At 38.1% G+C, this 24996-nt stretch overlaps 1 protein-coding gene across 1 annotated transcript in view; it reads right to left on the bottom strand.

Moving 5' to 3' along the window:
* Positions 1 to 24996, bottom strand: part of F5 (coagulation factor V) — a 423639-nt gene that overhangs the window by 334122 nt on the left and 64521 nt on the right. Inside the window, exons 4-6 of the mRNA XM_053706505.1 lie at positions 16717 to 16926; positions 14032 to 14193; positions 5251 to 5472 (exon numbers count right to left, since the gene is read on the bottom strand). Of these exons, the coding sequence (XP_053562480.1) occupies positions 5251 to 5472; positions 14032 to 14193; positions 16717 to 16926 (594 nt within the window). The remainder of the gene's footprint in view (positions 1 to 5250; positions 5473 to 14031; positions 14194 to 16716; positions 16927 to 24996) is intronic.

The following is a 24996-nucleotide window of genomic DNA, read 5'->3' as shown; positions in this document are numbered from 1 at the left end:
ATTCTGATTCTCCCTATCCAATTCTTTATAATAAACATCTCCCTTGAAATTATTTAATCTTTCATATTTGTCTACTATCTGTTCACAAACACCTAGATAACGAGTTTTGAATTACGGTTTTAACGCTGAAAAAATGGCCATTTCAGAGTAAAAACAGTACCGCAAGCATTTTAGCCTGTAACGCAACGTCAATCCCGCACTCAAAAAAATTACGTTTTTGTGTGGGATTTCCATAGCGCCGGTATTGTAGGTTGTGCGGTGAGGCTAAAATGCTTGCGTTCCAGCCTATACCGACATGATCCGTTCTGAGACCAGTAGTTATGAGTTTTGCACAACAAAACTGTTACACAAAACTCAAAACTAAAATGTTACAAAGTACACTAACACCCATAAACTACCTATTAACCCCTATTCCGCCACCATCCGGCATCAAAAACACTATTTAAAATGTATTAACCCCTATTTTGCCACTCCCCATCGCCGCCACTATAATAAAGTTATTAACCCCTAAACCTCTAACCTCCCACATCACTGCCACTAAATAAACCTATTAACCCCTAAACCGCCAGCCCCCCACATCGCAAAAAACTAAATGAAACTTTTAACCCCTAAACCTAACAACCCCCTTAACTTTAAATTAAAATTACAATATCCCTATCTTAAAATAAATAAAAACTTACCTGTGAAATTAAAAAAAACCTAAGTTTAAACTAACAATTAACCTAACATAACTATTATACTAAAATTAAAATAACTACCAATTAAATAAACTATATTGCACATTAAAAAAAAACTAATACTACTAAAAAAGTCTAAAATTACAAAAAATAAAAAATACTAAATTACAAAAAATAAGAAACACTAAATTACGAAAAATAACAAACGAAATTATTCAAAATAAAAACAATTACACATAATCTAATAGCCCTAAAAAATTAAAAAGCCCCCCAAAAATAAAAATAATCCCTAGCCTGCAATGAACTACCAATAGCCCTTAAAATGGCCTTTTGTAGGGCATTGCCCTAAAGAAATCAGTTCTTTTACCTGTAAAAAATAAAAAAATCTAACTCTAACAAAAACCTAAGCTACCCATTGCCCTGAAAAGGGCATTTGTATGGGCATTGCCCTTAAAAGGGAATTCAGCTCTTTTACATTGCCCTTAAAAGGGCATTCAGCTCTTTTAAAAAAAGCCCAAACCTAATCTAAAGAAAAACCCCACCCAAAAAAAGTAAAAAAAAAACCCATAACACTAACCCCTGATGATCCACTTACAGTTTCTGAAGTCTGGACATCCAGATGGTGAGAAGTCTTCATCCAGGCGGCGAGGTCTTCATCCAGATGGCGTCTTCTATCTTCATCCCGGAGGCGTCTTCTATCTTTATCCCGGATCAGGTCCATCCTTGAAGACATCTAGCCCGGAGAGTCCTCTTCATACGGTCACCGCCGTACACTGAATCTTCAATGCAAGGGAGCCTTTTCAAAATGGCTTTCTATTGGCTGATTTGATTTTTGAAATTCAAATCAGCCAATAGGATAAGAGCTACTGAAATCCTATTGGATGTTCAAATCAACCAATAGGATGAGAGCTACTGAAATTCTATTGGCTGATTTGAATAGCCAATAGAATTTCAGTAGCTCTCATCCTATTGGCTGATTTGAATTTCAAAAATCAAATCAGCCAATGGGAATGCAAGTTACGCCATTTTGAAAAGGCTCCCTTGCATTGAAGAATCAGTGTATGGCGGTGACCGTATGAAGAGGATGCTCCGTGCCGGATGTCTTCAAGGATGGACCCGCTCCGCACAGCCAGGATAAAGATAGAAGACGCCATCTGGATGAAGACAGAAGACGCCCCCTTGATGGATGAAAACCTCGCCGTCTGGATGAAGACTTCACGCTGCCTGGATGTCCGGACTTCAGAAACTGTAAGTAGATCGTCGGGGGTTAGTGTTAGGTTTTTTTAAACTTTTTTTGAGTGTTTTTTCTTTTTAGATAAGGATTTGGGCTTTTTTTAAAATAGCTAAATGCCCTTATAAGGGCAATGTAAAAGAGCTGAATACCCTTTTAAGGGCATTACCCATACAAATGCCCTTTTAAGGGCAATGGGTAGCTTAGGTTTTTGTTAGAGTTAGGTTTTTTTTATTTTGGGGGGTTGGTTGGGTGGTGGGTTTTATTGTTCGGGGGGTCTTTGTATTTTTTTTATAGGTTATGCCCTACAAAAGGCCCTTTTAAGGGATATTGGTACTTTATTGTAGGCTAGGTTTTTTTTTTATTTTGGGGGGGATTTTTTATTTTTATAGGGCTATTAGATTAGGTGTAATTGTTTTTATTTTGGATAATTTCGTTTGTTATTTTTCGTAATTTAGTATTTTTTATTTTTTATAATTTTAGACTTAATTTTTTTTTAGTAGTGTTAGTTTTTTTTTAATGTGTTATATAGTTTATTTAATTGGTAGTTATTTTAATTTAAGTATATTAGTTATGTTAGGTTAATTGTTAGTTTAAATTTAGTTTTTTTAATTTCACAGGTAAGTTTTTATTTATTTATAGATAGGGATATTGTTATTTTAATTTAAAGTTAGGGGGTTGTTAGGTTTAGGGGTTAATAGTTTCATTTAGTTTTTTGCAATGTGGGGGGCTGGCGGTTTAGGGGTTAATAGGTTTATTAAGTGGCGGAGATGTGGAAGGCCAGAGGTTTAGGGGTTAATAACTTTATTTAGTGTCGGCGATGTCAGGGAGCGGCGAAATAGGGGTTAATAGCTGTATTATAGTGGCAGCGATGTTGGGGTGTGGGGGAATAGGGGTTAATAACTTTATTATAGTGGCGGCGATGTGGGGGAGCGGTAGAATAGGGGTTAATACATTTTATTAGTGGCGGCAATGTCGGGAGCGGCAGATTAGGGGTTAATAATTTTATTTCTGTGTCGGCGATGTCGAGGGTGGCAGATTAGGGGTGTTTAGACTTGGGGTTTATGTTAGGGTATTAGGTTTCAACGTAACTTTTTCCCCCATATACATCAATGGGGTTGTGTTATGGCGATCGCCATTACGCGCTTCAGGTGTTAGTTTTTTTTTCTAACACTCTCTCCCAATTGATGTCTATGGGGAAAGAGTGCACAAGCACGTCAAAGTAGCCCTTGGATTTTGTCTGGTATGGAGCTTATCGCCACCATATCGCGCACACACAAGGTGGCTTTTTAGAAACTTGTAATGGCAGCGCTATGGACGATGAAATAACGCAACTTTTGTTGAGTTCGTTTTGCACCCTCTATAGCGCAAAACTTGTAATCTAGGCGTAAGTTCTTTAACTTTCTTTTTTCTAAATTTAATTAGCATATTTACACATTTTTTTAGAGTATTCCTCCAAAGCTGTATCCCATTCTGTTAATAATTCTACTTCCTCATGATCAATAATTGGGGTGTTTTTTAGTCGCATACCCTTTGGGATAATCTGGGAATTATCTCGGATAATAGGACATGGTGAAAACAACACTTTTGAATAGTGTCCAATTTTATACAAACTGTATTTAAGATTTCCTTATGCGATTTCAATAGCTCATATTAATTTGAGGTTTTTAAATGTGAACATAATTACTTACAATATTTTAATCTTGTGTACTACACTAATAAATTTACAGTGTTGCACTATTTTGGATATTTTTGCTTTCTTGTATATCTGCATCTATGTGGAGTGAAAAGACAACCATAATCTAAAAAGCAAGCGAAGCGGACCTAGTGCCTCTCCAGGCTCTCCCTGTACAGCGCGGCACTTACCTCATATGATTGGGGTAAGAAACTGTAAGTAGTAACCCCAGAGGGGCACTGTTATATCCATAGTGACACTAAAAGTTTTTGAATTATATTGGTCAACTCATTTGCCTTTTGGACATATATATATATATAATGTTAATGCAAAATAGATATCTATTCCTATATATCCATAGGGATAGATATTGAGGTATAGGTATATATAGATATATATAGAAATATGTATTGTAAAAAAAAAAATGACACTATATGTGAATAATGTTAAAATGTAAAATATGAATAACTCCTGTCATGTTAGTGTGAGAGCGATAGGTTTTAGTTTTTTTCTTCTGTGCTCTCCATTGACCAATCTGGATGCTTGTCCCAGGACTAACTTTGAGAATGCATCTGGGGCAGTCACTTTCTTTTATTCCATAGTTGAAGGAAGTTTATCACAGTAAAAACCTGTGAGATCACGGTGAAATCCCATGAGATCACAGCAACGTAAAGTGTGAACCTTGATGATGCTGATTGGCTTTTTTTCCCCACCATACAAATGACATTAGGAAGAGGAGCTGAATTGCAACTCCAGATACGCTAGTAAATTGATCTTTTAAGTAAAGTAAAAAATCATCTTTCTCAGAGTTTCATGAGCGATAAAAGAGAATTTATGTTGAGCAATATGCCCCTTTAAACAAAATATTTTAACTATACATATACTAAGATCTCAAAGCTACAGATAGTTTTAAAAAGCAACCAGTCAGATCTGGTATTTGAATCTACATTGTCCCTTTTGGTGAACAACCTTCACACTGCATTCACTTGGCTATAACATAGAATAATCTGGAGCAAAGCTATTAAATCTATGAGAAAGGGATAGGTGGGCCCCATTTCAAACTATTACATGTAAAATAAAAATATTACATATCCGCTCAGATGAGTTTCGACTTTTTTCTACGCTCTTACACTCAATTTAAATAAAAGGAGGATGAATTGCATAAAATTGCCCAAGCTGTGAATAAAAATGTTGAATTCTGGCAATGAAAAGAATTAATGTAGTTAAAGGGACATTGTGATGCAAAAATTAATTTTATTCGAGAGCCAACCGGAAGTGCATGTTTGTGCACAACTGGGTCTTAAGGACTGAATTCACAGTGGCCCATAAGCAGAACTCCAACTGTTTTATTGGTGGTCAGTTTAACACCTCAAAAAAATAAAAAAGATTTCTCAGCAGGGGCACATCAAAAGACTGGGGCACATTTTACAACACACTAGCAACAAAACAAATCAGCCCTTTTTTATAACAATTTCTCGAATTTGCTATAATGAATTTGTAATGCTCTATATACACTGTAGATTGTAAGCTACAATTAATATTTTTGCATATGCATGACTCATAAATTATTGGTACCAGATACTGAACATCATCAAATATAACATTTAAGGACAAAAATGTAAATCAGTTTATTAGTTTAGTATATATTGAACCTATTGGAAGCTTACCTTGAACATGTTTCTCAACTAGAGAGGTTATTAACCATTTGCCGGGCTGAGTTACCGTTGTGTTTGCTGATGTGGATTGCCCTCCCACAAGGCTAACAACTGAGACTTTATGCTGGTTTTGTTCCATTGTCTGGCCAAAGATATGAACAGAATACAGTTCTGGTCTGGTGCTTATCCCTATAAAATGCCAACTAATGGAGTCACCAGTACAAGCTTCAATTTCTATTAAAAAGAAAAAAACCAACATATTAATACACATTTATTTGGTTCTCAAAATCTTTTTCCTCAATTACAGAAAACAACAGTCAAAAGAAAGTCGCAGCTGGTGAAAATCCAGCCTCTCTACTCTCTCCAATGCCTGTGTTAATCAGTTCTACTGAATCACTAAAGATAAGGGGGTCCATTTATCATTGTGTGGACGGACATGATCAGTTATAGCGAACCATGTCCGCCGCACATCCATAAATGCCGACAGCATACGCTGTCAGCATTTATCATTCCACCAGCAGTTCTTGTGAACTGCTAGTGCAATACCGCCCCTTGCAGATTCGCTAGCAGGGGGTGTCAATCAACCCGATTAGAAAGAAATCAACCCAATCATATTCGATCGGGTTGATTTCTTTCTACCGCCTCAGAGCAGGCGGACAGGTTATGGAGCAGCGGTCTTTAGACCCCTGCTTCATAACTTGTGTTTCTGGCGAGCCTGAAGGCTCGCCAGAAACACAGGGCATCAAGCTCCATTTGGAGCTTGATAAATAGACCCCAAGATCTTTTGTGAATAAGCTACATGGAATAAGAGGAAATAACCAGACTGGGCAGACTGGAGTTAATTTTTTTGGGGAATGTTACCCAGTGATTGAAACTCTTAGTGCTCTAGATTCACTAACAGATACAGCACTGTAAGATGAGACCGGCACCGGGCAATGCCTTCCTAGGCTTTGATGCAAATTGGTCGAGCCGGCGACCTCCAGCTCCACAATATATAACAAACAAAACTGTCCACAGCACCAGTAAAGTTAAAGGAATCTTCTTTATTAAATGTTTAAAAGCATACAAGACAGGTATGCAACGTTTCGAGACCGCAGTCTCTTAATCATGCATACACAGTAATGTACCTGTCTCTTAATTTAAAGGCAGTGTCAACCAATCACATTCAGGATCCAAGGTAACACACCTTGTGCTTGGATTAACCTTTTCATCTCTTATTTAATCATATGTACAATTGTGATTTGAGTATATAGATTCTGCCATCCACAAATAGAGACATAAATAAAAACAATGTATTTACACTAAGAACAGGTAAATTACAGAACATAGGTAAAAAGCAGATGTACACTTACAGAAATATAATCACATCTCGATTTTGCAACTCTTGTAATTTAAAGCCTTTAAACAAAGTACTGTTATTATTTTTTACAATGTATGAACTCTTTATTTTAATCCTACAGAGCACGAGATATAAAAATTATCCTGCATAAACCATAAATAACTTAGTTTAAATTTATAACTCTAAACCTTAGGAATACACTCATGATACAACAATCAAGAGAGTAAGTAGAGGGGAACTCAGACTTGTAATAAGAAGATTTTTAACATAATACTCCCAAAAAGGGATTCAAAAGTGAGTTTGCTTAAAGGAAGACCGACAGATCCCATTCTCTGTTTAACCCTTTAGGGTACATGGAATCCAACCTGTGGATCCAAAATGCCTCTCTTTGTTTCAGAAACATTTCTCTGTCACCTCCTCCTCTAAGCACTCCCACTTGATCAATGATTTGCCAACGTAACTGGCTAATTTGATGGCCAAATTCCACAAAGTGGCAAGCTACTGGAGCCTTATCATCTTTCTTTCTTTCTAATGTTTGACTTATGTTTGTTGAGTCTATTTCTCATGCTTTGGGTCGTTTCACCTACATAGATACGGGCACATGGGCATTTAATTATATATACCACATATGTGGATTCACATGTGTAATGTGATTTCAACTTAAATTTATGACCATTTATAGGGTGTACAAATTCCTTGCCCTTGATAACCGAATTACAATTACTACACCCTAAGCATGGGTAACAACCTACATTCCTCTCAGTGATATACCTTTCTTTATTTGGTCGTTTAGATCCTAAGTCTGATTTTACTAGAAAGTCTCCAAGATTTTTAACACGCATGTGGGCCATAATAGGTTTGTTCTGCAATGCTTTTATTTCTTTATTACAATCCTGGATGATGTGCCAGTGCCTTCTTATAATCTTAGATATCTTATTACTGTGCTCATTATGTTGGGATATAAAGATCAATTTATCATCTTTAGCTTGTCCTGCTTTATCTCTATCCCTTACTCTATGCACATTTTGTATCTCTTGATTAATGAGCACTACAGGATACCCTCTATCTAGAAACTTTTTGCCCATTTCCTTAAACCTAATTTTTTTGATTTCTTGCTCACTGACAATTCTGTCCACCCTAATCAGTTGACTCCTAGGTAATGAGTCCTTTAACCTGTTGTTATGAAAGCTATCGTACCTTAAGAGGGTATTGCAATCTGTTTCTTTGCAATGTATATCAACTTTTAATTCAGTACCCTTTTTGTATATCTCAGTGTCAAGAAACACCATCCTTTCTTCACTTAAATTTAAAGTGAACTCCAGGCCTGCTACCTCATGATTGATCTCATCTACAAAGTGGACCAGGGAGTCCCTGCTGCCCCACCATATGCCAAATATGTCATCTATGAATCTCCACCAGGTGGCGCCATACCCCTGAAAGAGCTGGTTGCTATAGACAAACTTTTCTTCAAAAAAATTCATGTACAGGTTGGCATATGATGGGGCAGCATTAGACCCCATGGCCGTTCCCTTCTTTTGTATATACCAAGAGTCCCTGAAAATGAAATAATTATAGAATAACACCACTCTCAGTAATTCTTCAAAAAAATCAATTTGTTGCAAATTATATTCTCCTGATGTTATTAACATTTGTCTTATTATACCAATGCCATTCTCATGCTTTATTGAGGTGTATAAACTCTTTACATCTAGTGTGTAAATTATGCATTTAGAGCAGTCTAATTCTAATGTGGATAATTTACTGATAAAATCACTTGTATCCTTAATGTATGAGGACATTTTTTCTACATACGGTTGCAGCAATTTATCCAAAAAAACAGCAATATTGGAAAATACAGATTCAACATTGGACACTATGGGACGCCCCGGAGGACTTTGCATATTTTTATGTACTTTCGGTACAGTATAAAAAATAGGGGTTCTTGGATGTTCTCTATATAAGTATTCTCCCATTTTTTTATCAATGATACCTGCTCTAATGGCATTGGTTATAATACGTTTGATTTCTTTTTGGATCTTAAAAATAGGGTTGGTGTCTAATTTCTGATAGGTGTCAGTATCTTGTAGCTGTGTCAGAATCTCATTTATATAGTACTCTTTATCTAGGACTATGGTGGCTCCGCCCTTGTCAGCTCTTTTAATTATAATTTCGTTATCTTTTTGTTTAATAGTTTTAATGGCCTCTCGTTCAACCTTAGATAAATTCAAGTTTTTCCTTTTTCTATCCTTGGTTACCTTTGTTTCCAATTCTTTAATGTCAGACATAACCAATTTCATAAATGTGTCTAGACTGCTGTTGTGTACCTGAGGTGTAAATGTACTCTTTTTGTATAGGTTATACCTTTTTGGGGTGATAGCACAGCATTTGTCAGATTTACTTAACATGTTGTCATTTATGCCAATATGTTTATTACCAAAAAACAATTTCAATTTTATACTTCTGAAAAATCTAAATAAATCTTTGTTTAACTCAAAGAAGTCCAGGTCTTTATAGGGGCAAAAGGATAACCCTTTTTCTAAAAGTTCGTACTCACTGCTCTCCAATTTGGTTTTTGAAATGTTAATTACTGTTTCCGGGGCTTCCGATTGCCTGGTCCCCTCGTCTTCATCCGCTTGGACTGCTCTCCGCCGGTGTTTCCTCCCACCTCTGTGGCTCCGTCTTCGCTGCTGGATAAAAAAGGTGATGATGATCCGGATGACGTATCTGTTGTAGCTCCGCCCCCTTCCTTACGTCTCTGCTGCTGATTGGTATATCGCCCTTGGCGTCGCTGTGACGTAATGGGGAATCCCCTCTGTGACTCGAAGTAACCCGACCTCCACTTGTAAACTCTGCCTTTCATATAATCATCTTCATCACGGACGAACTTTAACCGCTTCCGTTCCTGAATCTGTTTTTTCAGGTCAGATATTTTTTCATCTGTTTTTTTCAGGAATTCGTCCAAGGCTTCAGCTGTTAGTGATTTTACCAATTCATTTCTGCAGGTTTCTATATCTTTTTCTTGTCTTTCCACATCTTTAAGTAGATATTCAACGGTCAGGGTTATTAAATCATAACTGCATTTATTCAAAATAGCCTCGAATTTATCACAGTATTCTTCATTCTCACGTAATAATGTGGGGCGGGTGTTCATCCGTAGGCCTCTCGGAATCCTTTTGACCCTGTGATATTCAGATAATGTTGTAATATGTAGATCCCAAGCTACATTCTTGCTCTTTAGATTTTCAAATTTTTTCTCATGGTCTTGGATGGGTATGGTTTTCAAAAAGTCTCTAGATCCTCTGTTTAAAGTGGTTATACGTGCTGCTTCCATTTCAGTGTACATGAATACTTTGTTACCATCTGTCTTTTGTTGCTTTTCCATCTTTAAAGGTTTTATTCGTATTCAAATGTCCTTAATCTTTAGCCCTCCTGCTCGTGTCCCCAGTCGCTCATATAGATACAGCACTGTAAGATGAGACCGGCACCGGGCAATGCCTTCCTAGGCTTTGATGCAAATTGGTCGAGCCGGCGACCTCCAGCTCCACAATATATAACATATAACATTAAACATTAAATGTTTAAAAGCATACAAGACAGGTACCTGTCTTGTATGCTTTTAAACATTTAATAAAGAAGATTCCTTTAACTTTACTGGTGCTGTGGACAGTTTTGTTTGTTATATATTGTGGAGCTGGAGGTCGCCGGCGTGTGTTACCTTGGATCCTGAATGTGATTGGTTGACACTGCCTTTAAATTAAGAGATATACATTGCAAAGAAACAGATCGCAATACCCTCTTAAGGTACGATAGCTTTCATAACAACAGGTTAAAGGACTCATTACCTAGGAGTCAACTGATTAGGGTGGACAGAATTGTCAGTGAGCAAGAAATCAAAAAAATTAGGTTTAAGGAAATGGGCAAAAAGTTTCTAGATAGAGGGTATCCTGCAGTGCTCATTAATCAAGAGATACAAAATGTGCATAGAGTAAGGGATAGAGATAAAGCAGGACAAGCTAAAGATGATAAATTGATCTTTATATCCCAACATAATGAGCACAGTAATAAGATATCTAAGATTATAAGAAGGCACTGGCACATCATCCAGGATTGTAATAAAGAAATAAAAGCATTGCAGAACAAACCTATTATGGCCCACAAGCGTGTTAAAAATCTTGGAGACTTTCTAGTAAAATCAGACTTAGGATCTAAACGACCAAATAAAGAAAGGTATATCACTGAGAGGAATGTAGGTTGTTACCCATGCTTAGGGTGTAGTAATTGTAATTCGGTTATCAAGGGCAAGGAATTTGTACACCCTATAAATGGTTATAAATTTAAGTTGAAATCACATTACACATGTGAATCCACATATGTGGTATATATAATTAAATGCCCATGTGCCCGTATCTATGTAGGTGAAACGACCCAAAGCATGAGAAATAGACTCAACAAACATAAGTCAAACATTAGAAAGAAAGATGATAAGGCTCCAGTAGCTTGCCACTTTGTGGAATTTGGCCATCAAATTAGCCAGTTACGTTGGCAAATCATTGATCAAGTGGGAGTGCTTAGAGGAGGAGGTGACAGAGAAATGTTTCTGAAACAAAGAGAGGCATTTTGGATCCACAGGTTGGATTCCATGTACCTTAAAGGGTTAAACAGAGAATGGGATCTGTCGGTCTTCCTTTAAGCAAACTCACTTTTGAATCCCTTTTTGGGAGTATTATGTTAAAAATCTTCTTATTACAAGTCTGAGTTCCCCTCTACTTACTCTCTTGATTGTTGTATCATGAGTGTATTCCTAAGGTTTAGAGTTATAAATTTAAACTAAGTTATTTATGGTTTATGCAGGATAATTTTTATATCTCGTGCTCTGTAGGATTAAAATAAAGAGTTCATACATTGTAAAAAATAATAACAGTACTTTGTTTAAAGGCTTTAAATTACAAGAGTTGCAAAATCGAGATGTGATTATATTTCTGTAAGTGTACATCTGCTTTTTACCTATGTTCTGTAATTTACCTGTTCTTAGTGTAAATACATTGTTTTTATTTATGTCTCTATTTGTGGATGGCAGAATCTATATACTCAAATCACAATTGTACATATGATTAAATAAGAGATGAAAAGGTTAATCCAAGCACAAGGTGTGTTACCTTGGATCCTGAATGTGATTGGTTGACACTGCCTTTAAATTAAGAGACAGGTGCATTACTGTGTATGCATGATTAAGAGACTGCGGTCTCGAAACGTCGCATACCTGTCTTGTATGCTTTTAAACATTTAATAAAGAAGATTCCTTTAACTTTACTGGTGCTGTGGACAGTTTTGTTTGCTAGATTCACTAACAGCCTCTCTCTAGTCTCACCAATTCCTTTTATTCTATGAAGCCCATTAAGGGCTAGATTACAAGTGGAGCGCTATTCATCATTCCTGCTCGTGTGTTAACTCCGTTAGATGGAGGCTTTTTGCCCGCATCAGGTAGCACGTTTTACAAGTTGAATGTAAAAAGTTTAAGCACATGTGCTAAAAGCCAAAGTTCAAATATTGTGACCATGTTCATGTATTACCCTATAGACTTCAATGGGCTACACAAAGTGGTGGGAAATAAACCTAAGACCCTTACTCATGCACAAACCCAATTGCATTTAACCAAGTGTGCTAACCCAACTTGAAACATTAATTCACATTCCAATGTTCTGCACATAGAAGAATATGTTCTATTTATCCGTAAATAAGTATTTCTATATATAGCCGATGATTTTTTTTTGCAATATATACAGTATATATATTTAAAAATACTAAAACATATTCCCCTATGTGAAGAACATTGGAATGTGAAATATTTACAGTAAATACATAGTTAAACTCTTTATTAAATATGAATATTGCATAATTATGTTTTTTTGGGGTACTTGACAGCAAAGGGCTCCAATGCACACACACACATATAAAGTATATGTGTGTGTGTGTGTGTGTGTATTTCTAGGTCTGCAAATACATATGTACACACACACATATCACACATATATATATATATATATATATATATATATATATAAATATATATATATATATATATATATACACACACATATACATTTTTAGACATACATCTGTATGTATCTCTATGTTTTCTAACACCTGAGACCTCATATGTTTGAGCCCTTATAACTTTTTATGCAATATTATTTTGAAATCATTTTTATTAGACAGTATAAGTTCTGAAGTTGTGCTATCCCGACACACAATAAATTAAATTGTGCTCAAGCGAACACGTTTACTTTAAACCTGTAATATGCGCAGTACTTCACATGCACGCAAAGGACGCAATAAACCCCTTTTTGCTCGCACCACTCGTAATCTAGCCTTAAATAAGCAATGGCAAGATAATTGGGGTTTAATTCATTACAACGCTGCTCCATAACTTGTGTTTCTGGCGAGTCTGAAGACTCGCCAGAAACACGGGCCGTCAAGCTCCTTTCGGAGCTTGATAGATAGGCCCCCAAGTGTCTAGAATGCCCTGGATCGCCCATGACGACCCCATCAAGACACCTTTTCTTCTACCCAGTAAGGCCACTTCTACATAACGAAACAGCCAAATACAAACATTTGCATGAATCCTTTTACAAACAAGTTTTATTTGAGTTGCAGCTCTTGTTTGAAGTGTGCGACATCATGTATCGGGTAACTATGGATGCTAATGGTAGGAATGCCCACTAATGAAAAGAGCCACCTCAGCAACCTCACCAGGGTCTATCAATCTAGGCAATTGTTTCCTGTTCCTACATGGCTAACACAGTACTTTTATGTATTTACAATACTAGAAAGTTGAAGAATATCATCAAAAAAGTTTAGAATTCCATTTAACAATTCTACCTTAAAGGAATTTGTAGATTTCTTTTTTTTTTTTTTTATTTGCCATGTTTTTAATATTATTATTATGGCTGCTATTACTCTATTGGATGGGCGGTAAGCTGATACCAAGGACAGCCATTTGTGTTTGTAAATGCACATCTACAGAGGTGCTAAAATCTTATTATTAATGCAATGTAGTCATATATATATATATATATATATATATACACATACACACAGTATATACGTATATACACACACTGTATATGCTATTTATACTTAAAAAATTTAAATACTTTGCAGATTTAAAATATATATATACTGTCCCTTTAACGGAAAACACATTTCTAGAACTGATGTCTGGTGCTTTTATGTACATATATTTTACTCACTAAAATAAAGGATCATGGTGAAAGTTCAAGAGGTCTCTGAAAAAGTTTGCCAACCACACCAGGTTAATCATTACAGTAGTTTTCATGCTTTATGGTAAAAGGCAACATGCAGGTTGGCATTGGCACAAAACACAAATGAAGAGAGTCAACACACATCAGAAAGCTAACCAGAAGATTCAGATATATTTTTCTATGAGCTCTTACCTGGCATGGTCCCATTGGTGTAGCCATTTATTGTATACATGAGTAAGTCTTGCTGTTTTGACATAGACTCTCTCTTCCAGCTTTTGCTTTCATCAAACATGGCAAACATCAGCACATATTCTCTGTCAAAGTGCTTTTGTTTACCATAATCATTTAAACTTCCTGAAGCAAATAGACAAATCATAAAACTGATTAGGAAGGCTGTAAATGCAATAAACATTTGTAGCAATATTTAGATATTAACCTCACACTTAAAGGGACATGCCATCCACATTTTTTCTTTTATGATTTAGAAAGAGAATGCAATTTTAAACATCTTTCTAATTTACTTATATTATCTAATTTATTTTATTATCTTGATATTCTTTGATGAAAAGCATATCTAGATATGCTCACTAGCTGTTGATTGGTTGCTGCACATAGAAGCATCATGTGATTGGCTCACCATGTGCATTGCTTTTTCTTCAAATAAGGATATTTAAAAAATGAAGCAAAATAAATTATGGAAGTAAATTGTAATGTTGTTTAAATTTCTATTCTCTATCTGAATCATGAAAGAAAGATTTTGGGTTTAGTGGCCCTTTAATTGTTATTGAATGCTATGTTAAGGAATGACATATATATATATATATATATATATATATATATACATACACAGTCACACAGTATATATAGTAAATAAATACTCAGATGACAGTGTATTTAGAAGTATAGAAGTTGCAGGAGTGCTAAATAGGGAATTTAATAATGCAGCACATGTTCATAAGAAGAGTTGTGGATTTGGTCTTGGTTCCCCCCTATTGATCAATAGGTTTATAGTACAAAATAAAGTTTCTTTTGAACCATATTAGACCTAAGTGATCCCAGGATTATAACAGGTTGGGAGCTTCACCCCCATGACTCTGTTGCTGCTTCGCCATCAGGCCAAACCAAACGTTTCTAGAGTAAAACAAGGGAATGTACTGGCTCTGCACATTCCCTACTGACTCCACCCAGAGCATGACTTAACTCCACCCACAACAACCCAAAGCCCTGTTCCTCTTGTGCCTCCTTTTTGAAAAAACTGACAAGTCCCCCTCACCACTATCCCTAGAAAGAAGAAAACAAAAAAATCTTGTGAAAATTTGCATGAAAAGTGTTTTCTGATGAACTGAAATACCACTGTTAAATTTTCCCATTGCAGATTTTGGTAAAGTTAACTCAGCAGGAAACAACTATCCAATAGATATTAATGGCTTTGAATTTGAAAATTCTGTAAATAGCCATACAAGGCCCTTCACAAATCTTTTTTACTGAATTATAAGGAACCACATAGACAATTTAGTGTAAATAAGGTTGAGGAAGGAAATCAGAACAGTGAAGTAATAGAAAATATACATAATTATGAATAATGAGCTCCAACACCACATATAGCATCATGGTTCTCTACAGGGCAAATGTTCCAGTTTCCAGAGCAAAATCAAGAAACAGCTCAGGCTTGTACACAGCCCCTAACTCCACTCACAACTAACTCTATCCATATCCACAGCCAGCAGTCTGCCCCACCTCACCTGTCATGGCCCTGTCCAAAAGACACCTGTGGCCACCACCTACAAGTCTCCCACATCTCCCAGTAACAGAAAGCTTTTAGCAAATGTTTTGACATAGGCAAATATGACTAATGATTAGCCAGTGTTTTGCAACATTTTTACCTTTTCGTTTTATCTTATTTTATTTTTATTTCACATTTTTATTATACATTTACCAATTACATTCCCACTTTGGACAAATTCCTGCATACTCTGGAGACAGTCTGCTGGGCGGCTGTGAAGTCCTGGCCTGTTTTGGTTAGCACCCCTTTAGGTGCGCTCCAATTGTGAGTATTCTGATTTGTCACCCTTTCATTCTTTGGCTGTAGCTGTGCTGGGCTATGTTTGTTTGCGTCTCCCCCATATAGGACTGGAGAGCTTGCTTCAATCAAAAATCCCTGACGAGCCATTGTCAGTTTGCTGGACTACTGAGAAGTTCCAGCCTGTATAATCTGCACCTTGGAGGTGCTTTTCCTTTGTGAGTTGCCTAAATAGTTTTAATTTCCAATTGTTATTGCTGTACTAGGCTATTGGGCGCCTTTGTGTTTTTTTGTTATAGATCATCAACTTTCAAGAGGAGCTGACCACCCTTATGACAAAGAGCAGCCTACATTTGATTGATTTTCATAGGATTCATTATATGGACTTATCTTTGGACATTGAATTGTATTTGGATTTATATTAATATTCACTTTTATGAAGATAGCGCCTCCTAGGGGTGTTCTCAATTGATACTGTTGACACTTTTTAGAATTGCCCACATATATGACTGTTGTTCCCACTCTTCCTTTATACTATTTAGTACACAACATTCTAGCATTCTATACCTTTGTCCCCTTCCCCTTTTCTTGTCACCTTCACTACTGATTCAAGTTGGGCTTTTCTGTTAGGCGTTCCTTAGTTTTGATTGTATTTCTTTAATCTAATAATCATTAATTTTATCTAAGCTGCTGTTATTTGTAACAATATTCTTTTGATAACAAAGATTAAAAATAGTATGAATAAAGTGACCACATTACCTTTAATCAATACCCCATATAAACACAGCTCGGAAACATAATACATTAATAAATACAAATAAAATAAAAAAAAGGAAAATTCAGTACAAAACAGTTACCTTTTTTACATATAAGCAATGGGCCTATCAGACCAGAGTTAATGTCTTGAACCATGTTTTCATGAGAGTAATAAGTATATGTAAGACAGAATGGATCAGCTTCTTTGGGTCCAACGTCTTCAGTGATTTCCCATACATAGGTGTAGACCTGCCCTGGCGGAACAGAGTCATTCTTCTCAAAATCCATGGTATTGTCTTTATAATTTGAACCTAAGTAATAGAACACATTAGAATTTAAAGATTCATATAGAGTTTTAATATCCACTGCTTGGAAGTAGGTATATTTAATAGCAGGCATATTTCATTACAATACGTGACACTGAACTAAAAAAAGGAAATTTATGCTTACCTGATAAATTGATTTCTTTTACGATATGCTGAGTCTACGGGTTTCATCCTTACTTGTGGGATTTATCCTCCTGCTAACAGGAAGTGGCAAAGAGCACCACGGCAGAGCTGTTACATAGCTCCTCCCCTAACTCCTCCCCCCAGTCATTCGACCGAAGGTATAGGAAGAGAAAGGAAAAGCTAAAAGGTGCAGAGGTGACTGAAGTTTTGAAAAAAATAAAATAAATCCTGTCTTAAAATGACAGGGTGGGCCGTGGACTCGGCATATCGTAAAAGAAATCAATTTATCAGGTAAGCATAAATTTCCTTTTCTTTTACAAGATATGCGAGTCCACGGGTTTCATCCTTACTTGTGGGATACCAATACCAAAGCTTTAGGACACGGATGAAAGGGAGGGACAAGATAGGAACCTAAACGGAAGGCACCACTGCTTGAAGAACCTTTTTCCCAAAAATAGCCTCAGAAGAAGCAAAAGTATCAAATTTGGAAAATTTGGAAAAAGTATGAAGGGAGGATCAAGTCGCAGCCTTACAAATCTGTTCAACAGAAGCATCGTTTTTGAAAGCAAAAGTGGAAGCCACAGCTCTAGTAGAATGAGCCGTAATTTTTTCAGGAGGCTGCTGTCCAGCAGTCTCATGTGCCAGGCGGATGATGCTTTTCAGCCAAAAAGAGAGAGAGGTAGCCGTAGCTTTTTGACCCCTACGCTTTCCAGAATAAACAACAAAAAGAGAGGATGTTTGTCTGAAATCCTTGGTCGCTTGTAAGTAAAACTTCAAAGCCCGGACCACATCCAAGTTATGTAATAGACGTTCCTTCTTAGAAGAAGGATTAGGACACAAGGAAGGAACAACAATTTCCTGATTAATATTCTATTTGAAACAACCTTAGGAAGAAATCCAGGTTTAGTACGCAAAACCACCTTATCAGAATGGAATATAAGATAAGGCGAATCACATTGTAAAGCAGAAAGCTCAGAAACTCTTCGAGCAGAAGAGATAGCAACTAAAAATATAACCTTCCAAGATAACAGCTTAATATCTATGGAATGCATGGGTTCAAATGGAACCCCTTGAAGAACATTAAGAACTAAATTCAGACTCCATGGTGGAGCAACAGGTTTAAACACAGGCTTGATTTTGATTAGAGCCTGACAAAAAGACTGAACGTCTGGGACATCTGCCAGACGCTTGTGTAATAAATTTGTCCTTTTAAAGAACTAGCAGATAATCCTTTTTCCAATCCTTCTTGGATAAAGGACAAGATCCTAGGAATCCTAATCTTACTCCATGAGTAACCTTTGGATTCACACCAATTTACGCCATATCTTATGGTAAATCTTTCTAGTGACAGGCTTGCGAGCCTGAATCAGAGTATCAATGACCAACTCAGAGAATCCCCGCTTAGATAAGATCAAGGGTTCAATCTCCAGGCAGTCAGCTGCAGAGAATTTAGATTTGGATGTTGGAACAGACCTTGAATGAGAAGGTCCTGTCTCAATGGTAGTTTCCGCGGTGGCAGAGAAGACATGTCCACCAGATCCGCATACCAATTCCTGCGTGGCCACGCAGGCGCTATTAGAATTATTGAAGCTCTCTCCTGTTTGATTCTTGCAATCACACGAGGCAGGAGAGGAAAAGGTGGAAACACATAAGCCAGGTTGAACGACCAAGGTACTGCTAGCGCATCTATCAGTACAGCCTGGGGATTCCTTGACCTGGACCCGTAGCAAGGAAGTTTGGCATTCTGTCGAGATGCCATCAGATCCAATTCCGGTGTGCCCCATTGATGAATCAATGATGCAAATACCTCCGGATGGAGTTCCCACTCCCCCGGATGAAAAGTCTGACGACTTAGAAAATCCGCCTCCCAGTTCTCTACTCCTGGGATATAGATTGCTGATAGATGGCAAGAGGGAATCTCTTCCCATCGGATTATCTTTGATACCTCTATCATCGCAAGAGAACTTCTTGTTCCCCCCTGATGATTGATATATGCTACAGTCGTGACATTGTCCGATTGGAATCTTATGAACTTGGCCAGTGCCAGTTGAGGCCATGCCTGAAGCGCATTGAATATTGCTCTCAGTTCCAAAATATTGATTGGCAACTGAGACTCCGTCGGAGTCCAAGCTCCCTGAGCCTTCAGGGAATTCCAGACTGCACCCCAGCCCAAGAGGCTGGCGTCCGTTGTCACGATTACCCATGCTGGCTTGCGGAAGCACATTCCCTGGGACAGATGATCCTGTGACAACCACCAAAGAAGAGAGTCTCTGGTCTCTTGATCCAATGACCTCCATACACTGTGCCACTGATGGCCGAGGAATGAACTGAAGAGCTCGGCAAGTATTTAGAATCTTTGATTTTCTGACCTCCATCAGAAATATTTTCATGTCTACCGAGTCTATCAGAGTTCCCAAGAATGGAACTCTTGTTTGTGGAACAAGTGAACTCTTTTCTATATTTACTTTCCAACCATGAGTTCTTAGAAATGACAACACGATGTCCGTGTGAGATTTGGTCAGATGATAAGTTGACGCCTGAACCAAAATATCGTCCAGATAGGGCGCCACTGCTATGCCCTGCGGCCTGAGAACCGCTAGAAGGGACCCTAGCACCTTTGTGAAGATTCTGGGAGCTGTGGCCAACCCAAAGGGAAGGGCCACGAACTGATAATGCTTTTCCAGAAAAGCAAACCTTAGAAACTGATGATGATCCTTGTGGATAGGAATGTGAAGGTACACATCCTTTAGGTCCACGGTGGTCATGTATTGACCCTTCTGGATCATTGGTAAGATTGTTCGTATAGTCTCCATCTTGAACGATGGGACTCTGAGAAATTTGTTTAGACACTTTAAATCAAAAATAGGTCTGAAAGTTCCCTCTTTTTTGGGAACCACAAAAAGGTTTGAGTAAAACCCCTGTCCCTGTTCCAGTTTTGGAACTGGACAAATTACTCCCGTGGAATAGAGGTCTTTTACACAGTGTAAGAACGCCTCTCTTTTTATCTGGTCTACAGACAAACGTGAAAGATGAAATCTCCCTCTTGGGGGAAAATTTTTGAATTCCAGTTGATACCCCTGGGTCACAATATCTAATGCCCAGGGATCCTGCACATCCCTTGCCCAAGCCTGAGCAAAGAGAGAAAGTCTGCCCCCTACTAGATCAAACTAAATAGTCATTGTACATACAACTTTACACTCATTCAGAAAGTGACATAGCTGCAGACCAAGGGACTTGACTGTCCCTTTAAGCACCAAATCTGTATGGACACACAATTCTATTTAATCCCACATAAATTGTAGCACTTGTTAACAAGAACACAAAATGTAAAGAACATCATGCGATCTATGCTTATCTGTCAAGCCAAAGACGTGTACTGTTAAATCCACTTAGTGTATATGATATACAAAAGAGTGTAGAATCCTACTGCTCTAGCACAAACGCTTCCTCGATCCGTCCAACCGGAAGTGTGCTGTGAAGCCGCAAGGCCGCTTGGGCTGCCCTAGGAGTGCCGTAGTCGGGTTGTGCCGAATCCAACACCAAAGTAGTACAGGAAAAGAAATGACAGGCACTGCAAGCCAGGTAATGTTGCATATAAAAAGTCCCAATTTTATTCGAAGATAAATAAGGTAAATACCAATCCAAAATACAGGAGACCAACATGAAGGTAACTCACAACAGGTAAGGGTGACACACAGGAGACTGTCTGACGCGTTTCGCGCCCCCTACAGGCGCTTACTCATAGACAAAAAAAAAAGCCGAAAACCTTAGCACGTAGCCTTTCACCCAGTCAGGTCACCAGAACACGTCCTAGGGGTACATCATGGCTTAATAGACATGGAAGTTTCAAGTGTCTAAGTAGAAATTGTGGCATGTGTTCCTCAGTTACTATGGGCAACCAATTTGAGAGCAGCAACACATAAGAGGTACACTACTAGCTTTTATGCAAATTGTGGCACAACCTTTGTTGTGTACCTCTTAACATGCAATCTATGCCAACGCCAATATGTTGGTCAGACCTCTAGAAAGGTCAGACGTAGGTTTGGTGAGCACCTCAGGGACACTAAGAACTATGTCAAGGAATCTGCCATTGCAAATCATTTTAATGGAGAGCATTTTACAAATATAGCACATTTATCTATTAGTATCATTGACATAGCTCTTGTGCCACCTAGAGGTGGTAATAGGTACACCATTCTACAAAGAAAAGAGATCTATTGGATCTTGCAGCTCCAAACCAGAAGCCTGATGGGTATTAATAGAGAATGTGACATTGACTACTTCATCAATGACACATAGTGTGATTAATAGTCATTTTCTCACAATGTAAGCTCATATAACATTCCAATGTTATTTATTACTTTTGGTCTTTTTATTATTATTTTTTAAGGCATTAAATACATAATGTTGGTTTTTTTAATTGCAAGAGTTGATTACTCTTATATATGTTTCTTTGTTTTAAATATATTTGCAATTATATCTTTCCACTTAAGGATGTCTACTCTTTAACACAGTACATCCTTTTTCCAATACAATATGTACCAAGGCTTACAATAATGTTTTTTATCTTACTTCCTTTTTCACACTTTTTTCATGTTGTTTTTTACTTTGACTTCTCAGATCTAGTTGTCAGGTTATGTTTAATGTTTGTAACATCATGTTTTATAATTTAATTATAAGACCCACAAACCAGAGTGTCCATATATATATTTGAATTGTATAACTTTCCCCTTGATCTCTGTTTGTACATATATGTTTGTGCTTGCTATAGTATTAACATGCACTGTTTTAGATCTGGTCCAGTTTGGTCCAGATTACATTGAGTTAACTCCCACTCTTAATTCATTGCTTACATGTGTATTTATAGCATCCTAGTCTTACCTGTACTGTGTCTATGAGTAAGCGCCTGTAGGGGGCGCGAAACGCGTCAGACAGTCTCCTGTGTGTCACCCTTACCTGTTGTGAGTTACCTTCATGTTGGTCTCCTGTATTTTGGATTGGTATTTACCTTATTTATCTTTGAATAAAATTGGGACTTTTTATATGCAACATTACCTGGCTTGCAGTGCCTGTCATTTCTTTTCCTATATGATATACAACTCTGTGTGCATAACATTATAAGATGATGTTTTATTATATTAAGTATTTAAAAGGACATTAAAGGGCCACAACTACAAAATAATATTTACTATTCCTCCTGCAGCTCTTTTCAAAACAGTTATTCTGTTTTAAAACCTTTCATGGTTCCAGATGTTAAAGCTCCGCCTTTTCATACTGGCTTCCGCCATCTTGGATTTTAGGTTTACTCACACCCTGTAATAAAAGCAGGGGAGGGCTGGCAGCCTTAGTCCTGGGGGCAAATCCAGTAAAGTGGCCCATTGCACCACCGAATCAGCTCACAGCCACAGGACCCACAGCCAGCAGGACCCATTGCAGGACCCACAGCCAGCAGAACCCACCGCAGTACCCACAGCAGGACCCACAGCTAGCAGGTCACAGCCAGCAGGACCAACCACAAGTCACAGCCAGCAGGATCCACCGCAGGCCACACCCAGCAGGACCCACAGCTAGCAGGTAACAGCCAGCAGGACCAACCGCAAGTCACAGCCAGCAGGATCCACCGCAGGCCACAGCCAGCAGGACCCACCACATGACATAGCCAGCAGGAGTCAGACCCACCACAGGACCGTGCTGAGGAACATTTTGCAGTTACTAGCAGTAAAGGTGAAAAGTTGTTTATAACTGTATGTTCTATCTGAATCATGAAAGAAACATTTTGGTTTTCGTGTCCCTTTAAAGGGGCATAAAACACCTTGGAAATACAAGCCTTTTTTGTCCCCTTATTATAACATATCAGCACAGTGTACACTGTACAGTACATATTTTAGAATTGTCTTATTTGGAAAAGACAATCTGAACTTGTTACAGGAGTAGAAAAGGCTAAACACTGTCATTCAAGCCAACTTAAAGAACAGTGATGTTGCCAGCTTTTTGACAGCTGTATCATTTGCTTGGAGTTAGTGTGCACAATAGAGCACGTGAGATTTATGCATTTATTTATACAGTTTTATAATTGCACACAAAATTATAATATTACTGAATTATAACCTAATTACCCCTTAAGGACCGGGCACTTCAGACAAAAACTTCTCCAAAAGACCAGAGCATTTTTGCCATCACTACATTTAAACAGAAATAGGGGCATATTTATCAAGCTCTGTATGGAGCTTGATGCCCTGTGTTTCTGGCAAGCCTTCAGGCTCACTGGAAACACAAGTTATAAAGCAGCGGTCTAAAGACCGCTGCTCCATAACCTGTCCGCCTGCTCTGAGGCGGCAGACAGAAATCGACAGAAATCAACCCGATCGAATATGATCGGGTTGATTGACACCCCCTGCTAGCGGCCGATTTGCCGAAAATCTGCAGGGGGCGGTATTGCACCAGCAGTTCACAAGAACTGCTGGTGCAATGATAAATGCCGAGAGCGTATGCTGTCTGCATTTATCGATGTGCAGCAGACATGATCCGCAATATTGGATCATGTCCGTTCGCACAATGATAATTTGGCCCCAAAGAGCCTTTTTTTATATTTACCTATCAAAACTATATATTTTTTTTAGTAGACAACCCAAAGTATTGATCTAGGCCCATTTTGGCATATTTCATGCCACCATTTCACCGCCAAATGCGATCAAATAAAAAAAAATGTGTTAACTTTTTCACAATTTTAGGTTTCTCACTGAAATTATTTACAAACAGCTTGTGCAATCATGTCACAAATTGTTGCAAAATCTTTTCTGGGATCCCCTTAAACAGAAATAGCAAACATATATGGCTTTTTGGTAATTAGAAGGCCGCAAAATGCCGCTGCGCACCAAACTTGTATTATGCCCAGCAGTGAAGGGGTTAATTAGGTAGCTTGTAGGGTTAATTTTAGCTTTTTTGTAGAGATCGGCCTCCCACTTGATACATCCCACCCCCTGATCCCTCCCTGACTCCTCTCAAACAGCTCTCTTCTGTCCCCCACCCCACAATTGTAACCCCCATCTTAAGTACTGGCAGAATGTCAGCCAGTACTAAAATAAAAGGCTGCTTTTTTTTTTTTTTAATATATATATATTTTTTTAAATAATTTTTGCCGTGTAGGATCCCCTTTTACCCCCCAACCTCCCTGATCCCCCCCAAACAGCTTTCTAACCCTAACCCTCTACCTATTTGCCACCATTTCAGGTATTGGCAGCTGACTGCCAGTACCTAGTTTGCCTCAATTTATGCATATACAGGGAGTGCAGAATTATTAGGCAAATGAGTATTTTGACCACATCATCCTCTTTATGCATGTTGTCTTACTCCAAGCTTTTATGGACTGATGAAATGAGAGTGAGTCTTGATGGGCCAGATGGATGGGCCCGTGGCTGGATTGGTAAAGGGCAGAGAGCTCCAGTCCGACTCAGACGCCAGCAAGGTGGAGGTGGAGTACTGGTTTGGGCTGGTATCATCAAAGATGAGCTTGTGGGGCCTTTTCGGGTTGAGGATGGAGTCAAGCTCAACTCCCAGTCCTACTGCCAGTTTCTGGAAGACACCTTCTTCAAGCAGTGGTACAGGAAGAAGTCTGCATCCTTCAAGAAAAACATGATTTTCATGCAGGACAATGCTCCATCACACGCGTCCAAGTACTCCACAGCGTGGCTGGCAAGAAAGGGTATAAAAGAAGAAAATCTAATGACATGGCCTCCTTGTTCACCTGATCTGAACCCCATTGAGAACCTGTGGTCCATCATCAAATGTGAGATTTACAAGGAGGGAAAACAGTACACCTCTCTGAACAGTGTCTGGGAGGCTGTGGTTGCTGCTGCACGCAATGTTGATGGTGAACAGATCAAAACACTGACAGAATCCATGGATGGCAGGCTTTTGAGTGTCCTTGCAAAG

The sequence above is a fragment of the Bombina bombina genome, chromosome 3 (assembly GCF_027579735.1).
Source record: "Bombina bombina isolate aBomBom1 chromosome 3, aBomBom1.pri, whole genome shotgun sequence".
NCBI classification, from domain to species: domain Eukaryota; kingdom Metazoa; phylum Chordata; class Amphibia; order Anura; family Bombinatoridae; genus Bombina; species Bombina bombina.
Note: the sequence above shows the minus strand (reverse complement) of the source record. Positions and strands in the feature narration are given on the sequence as shown.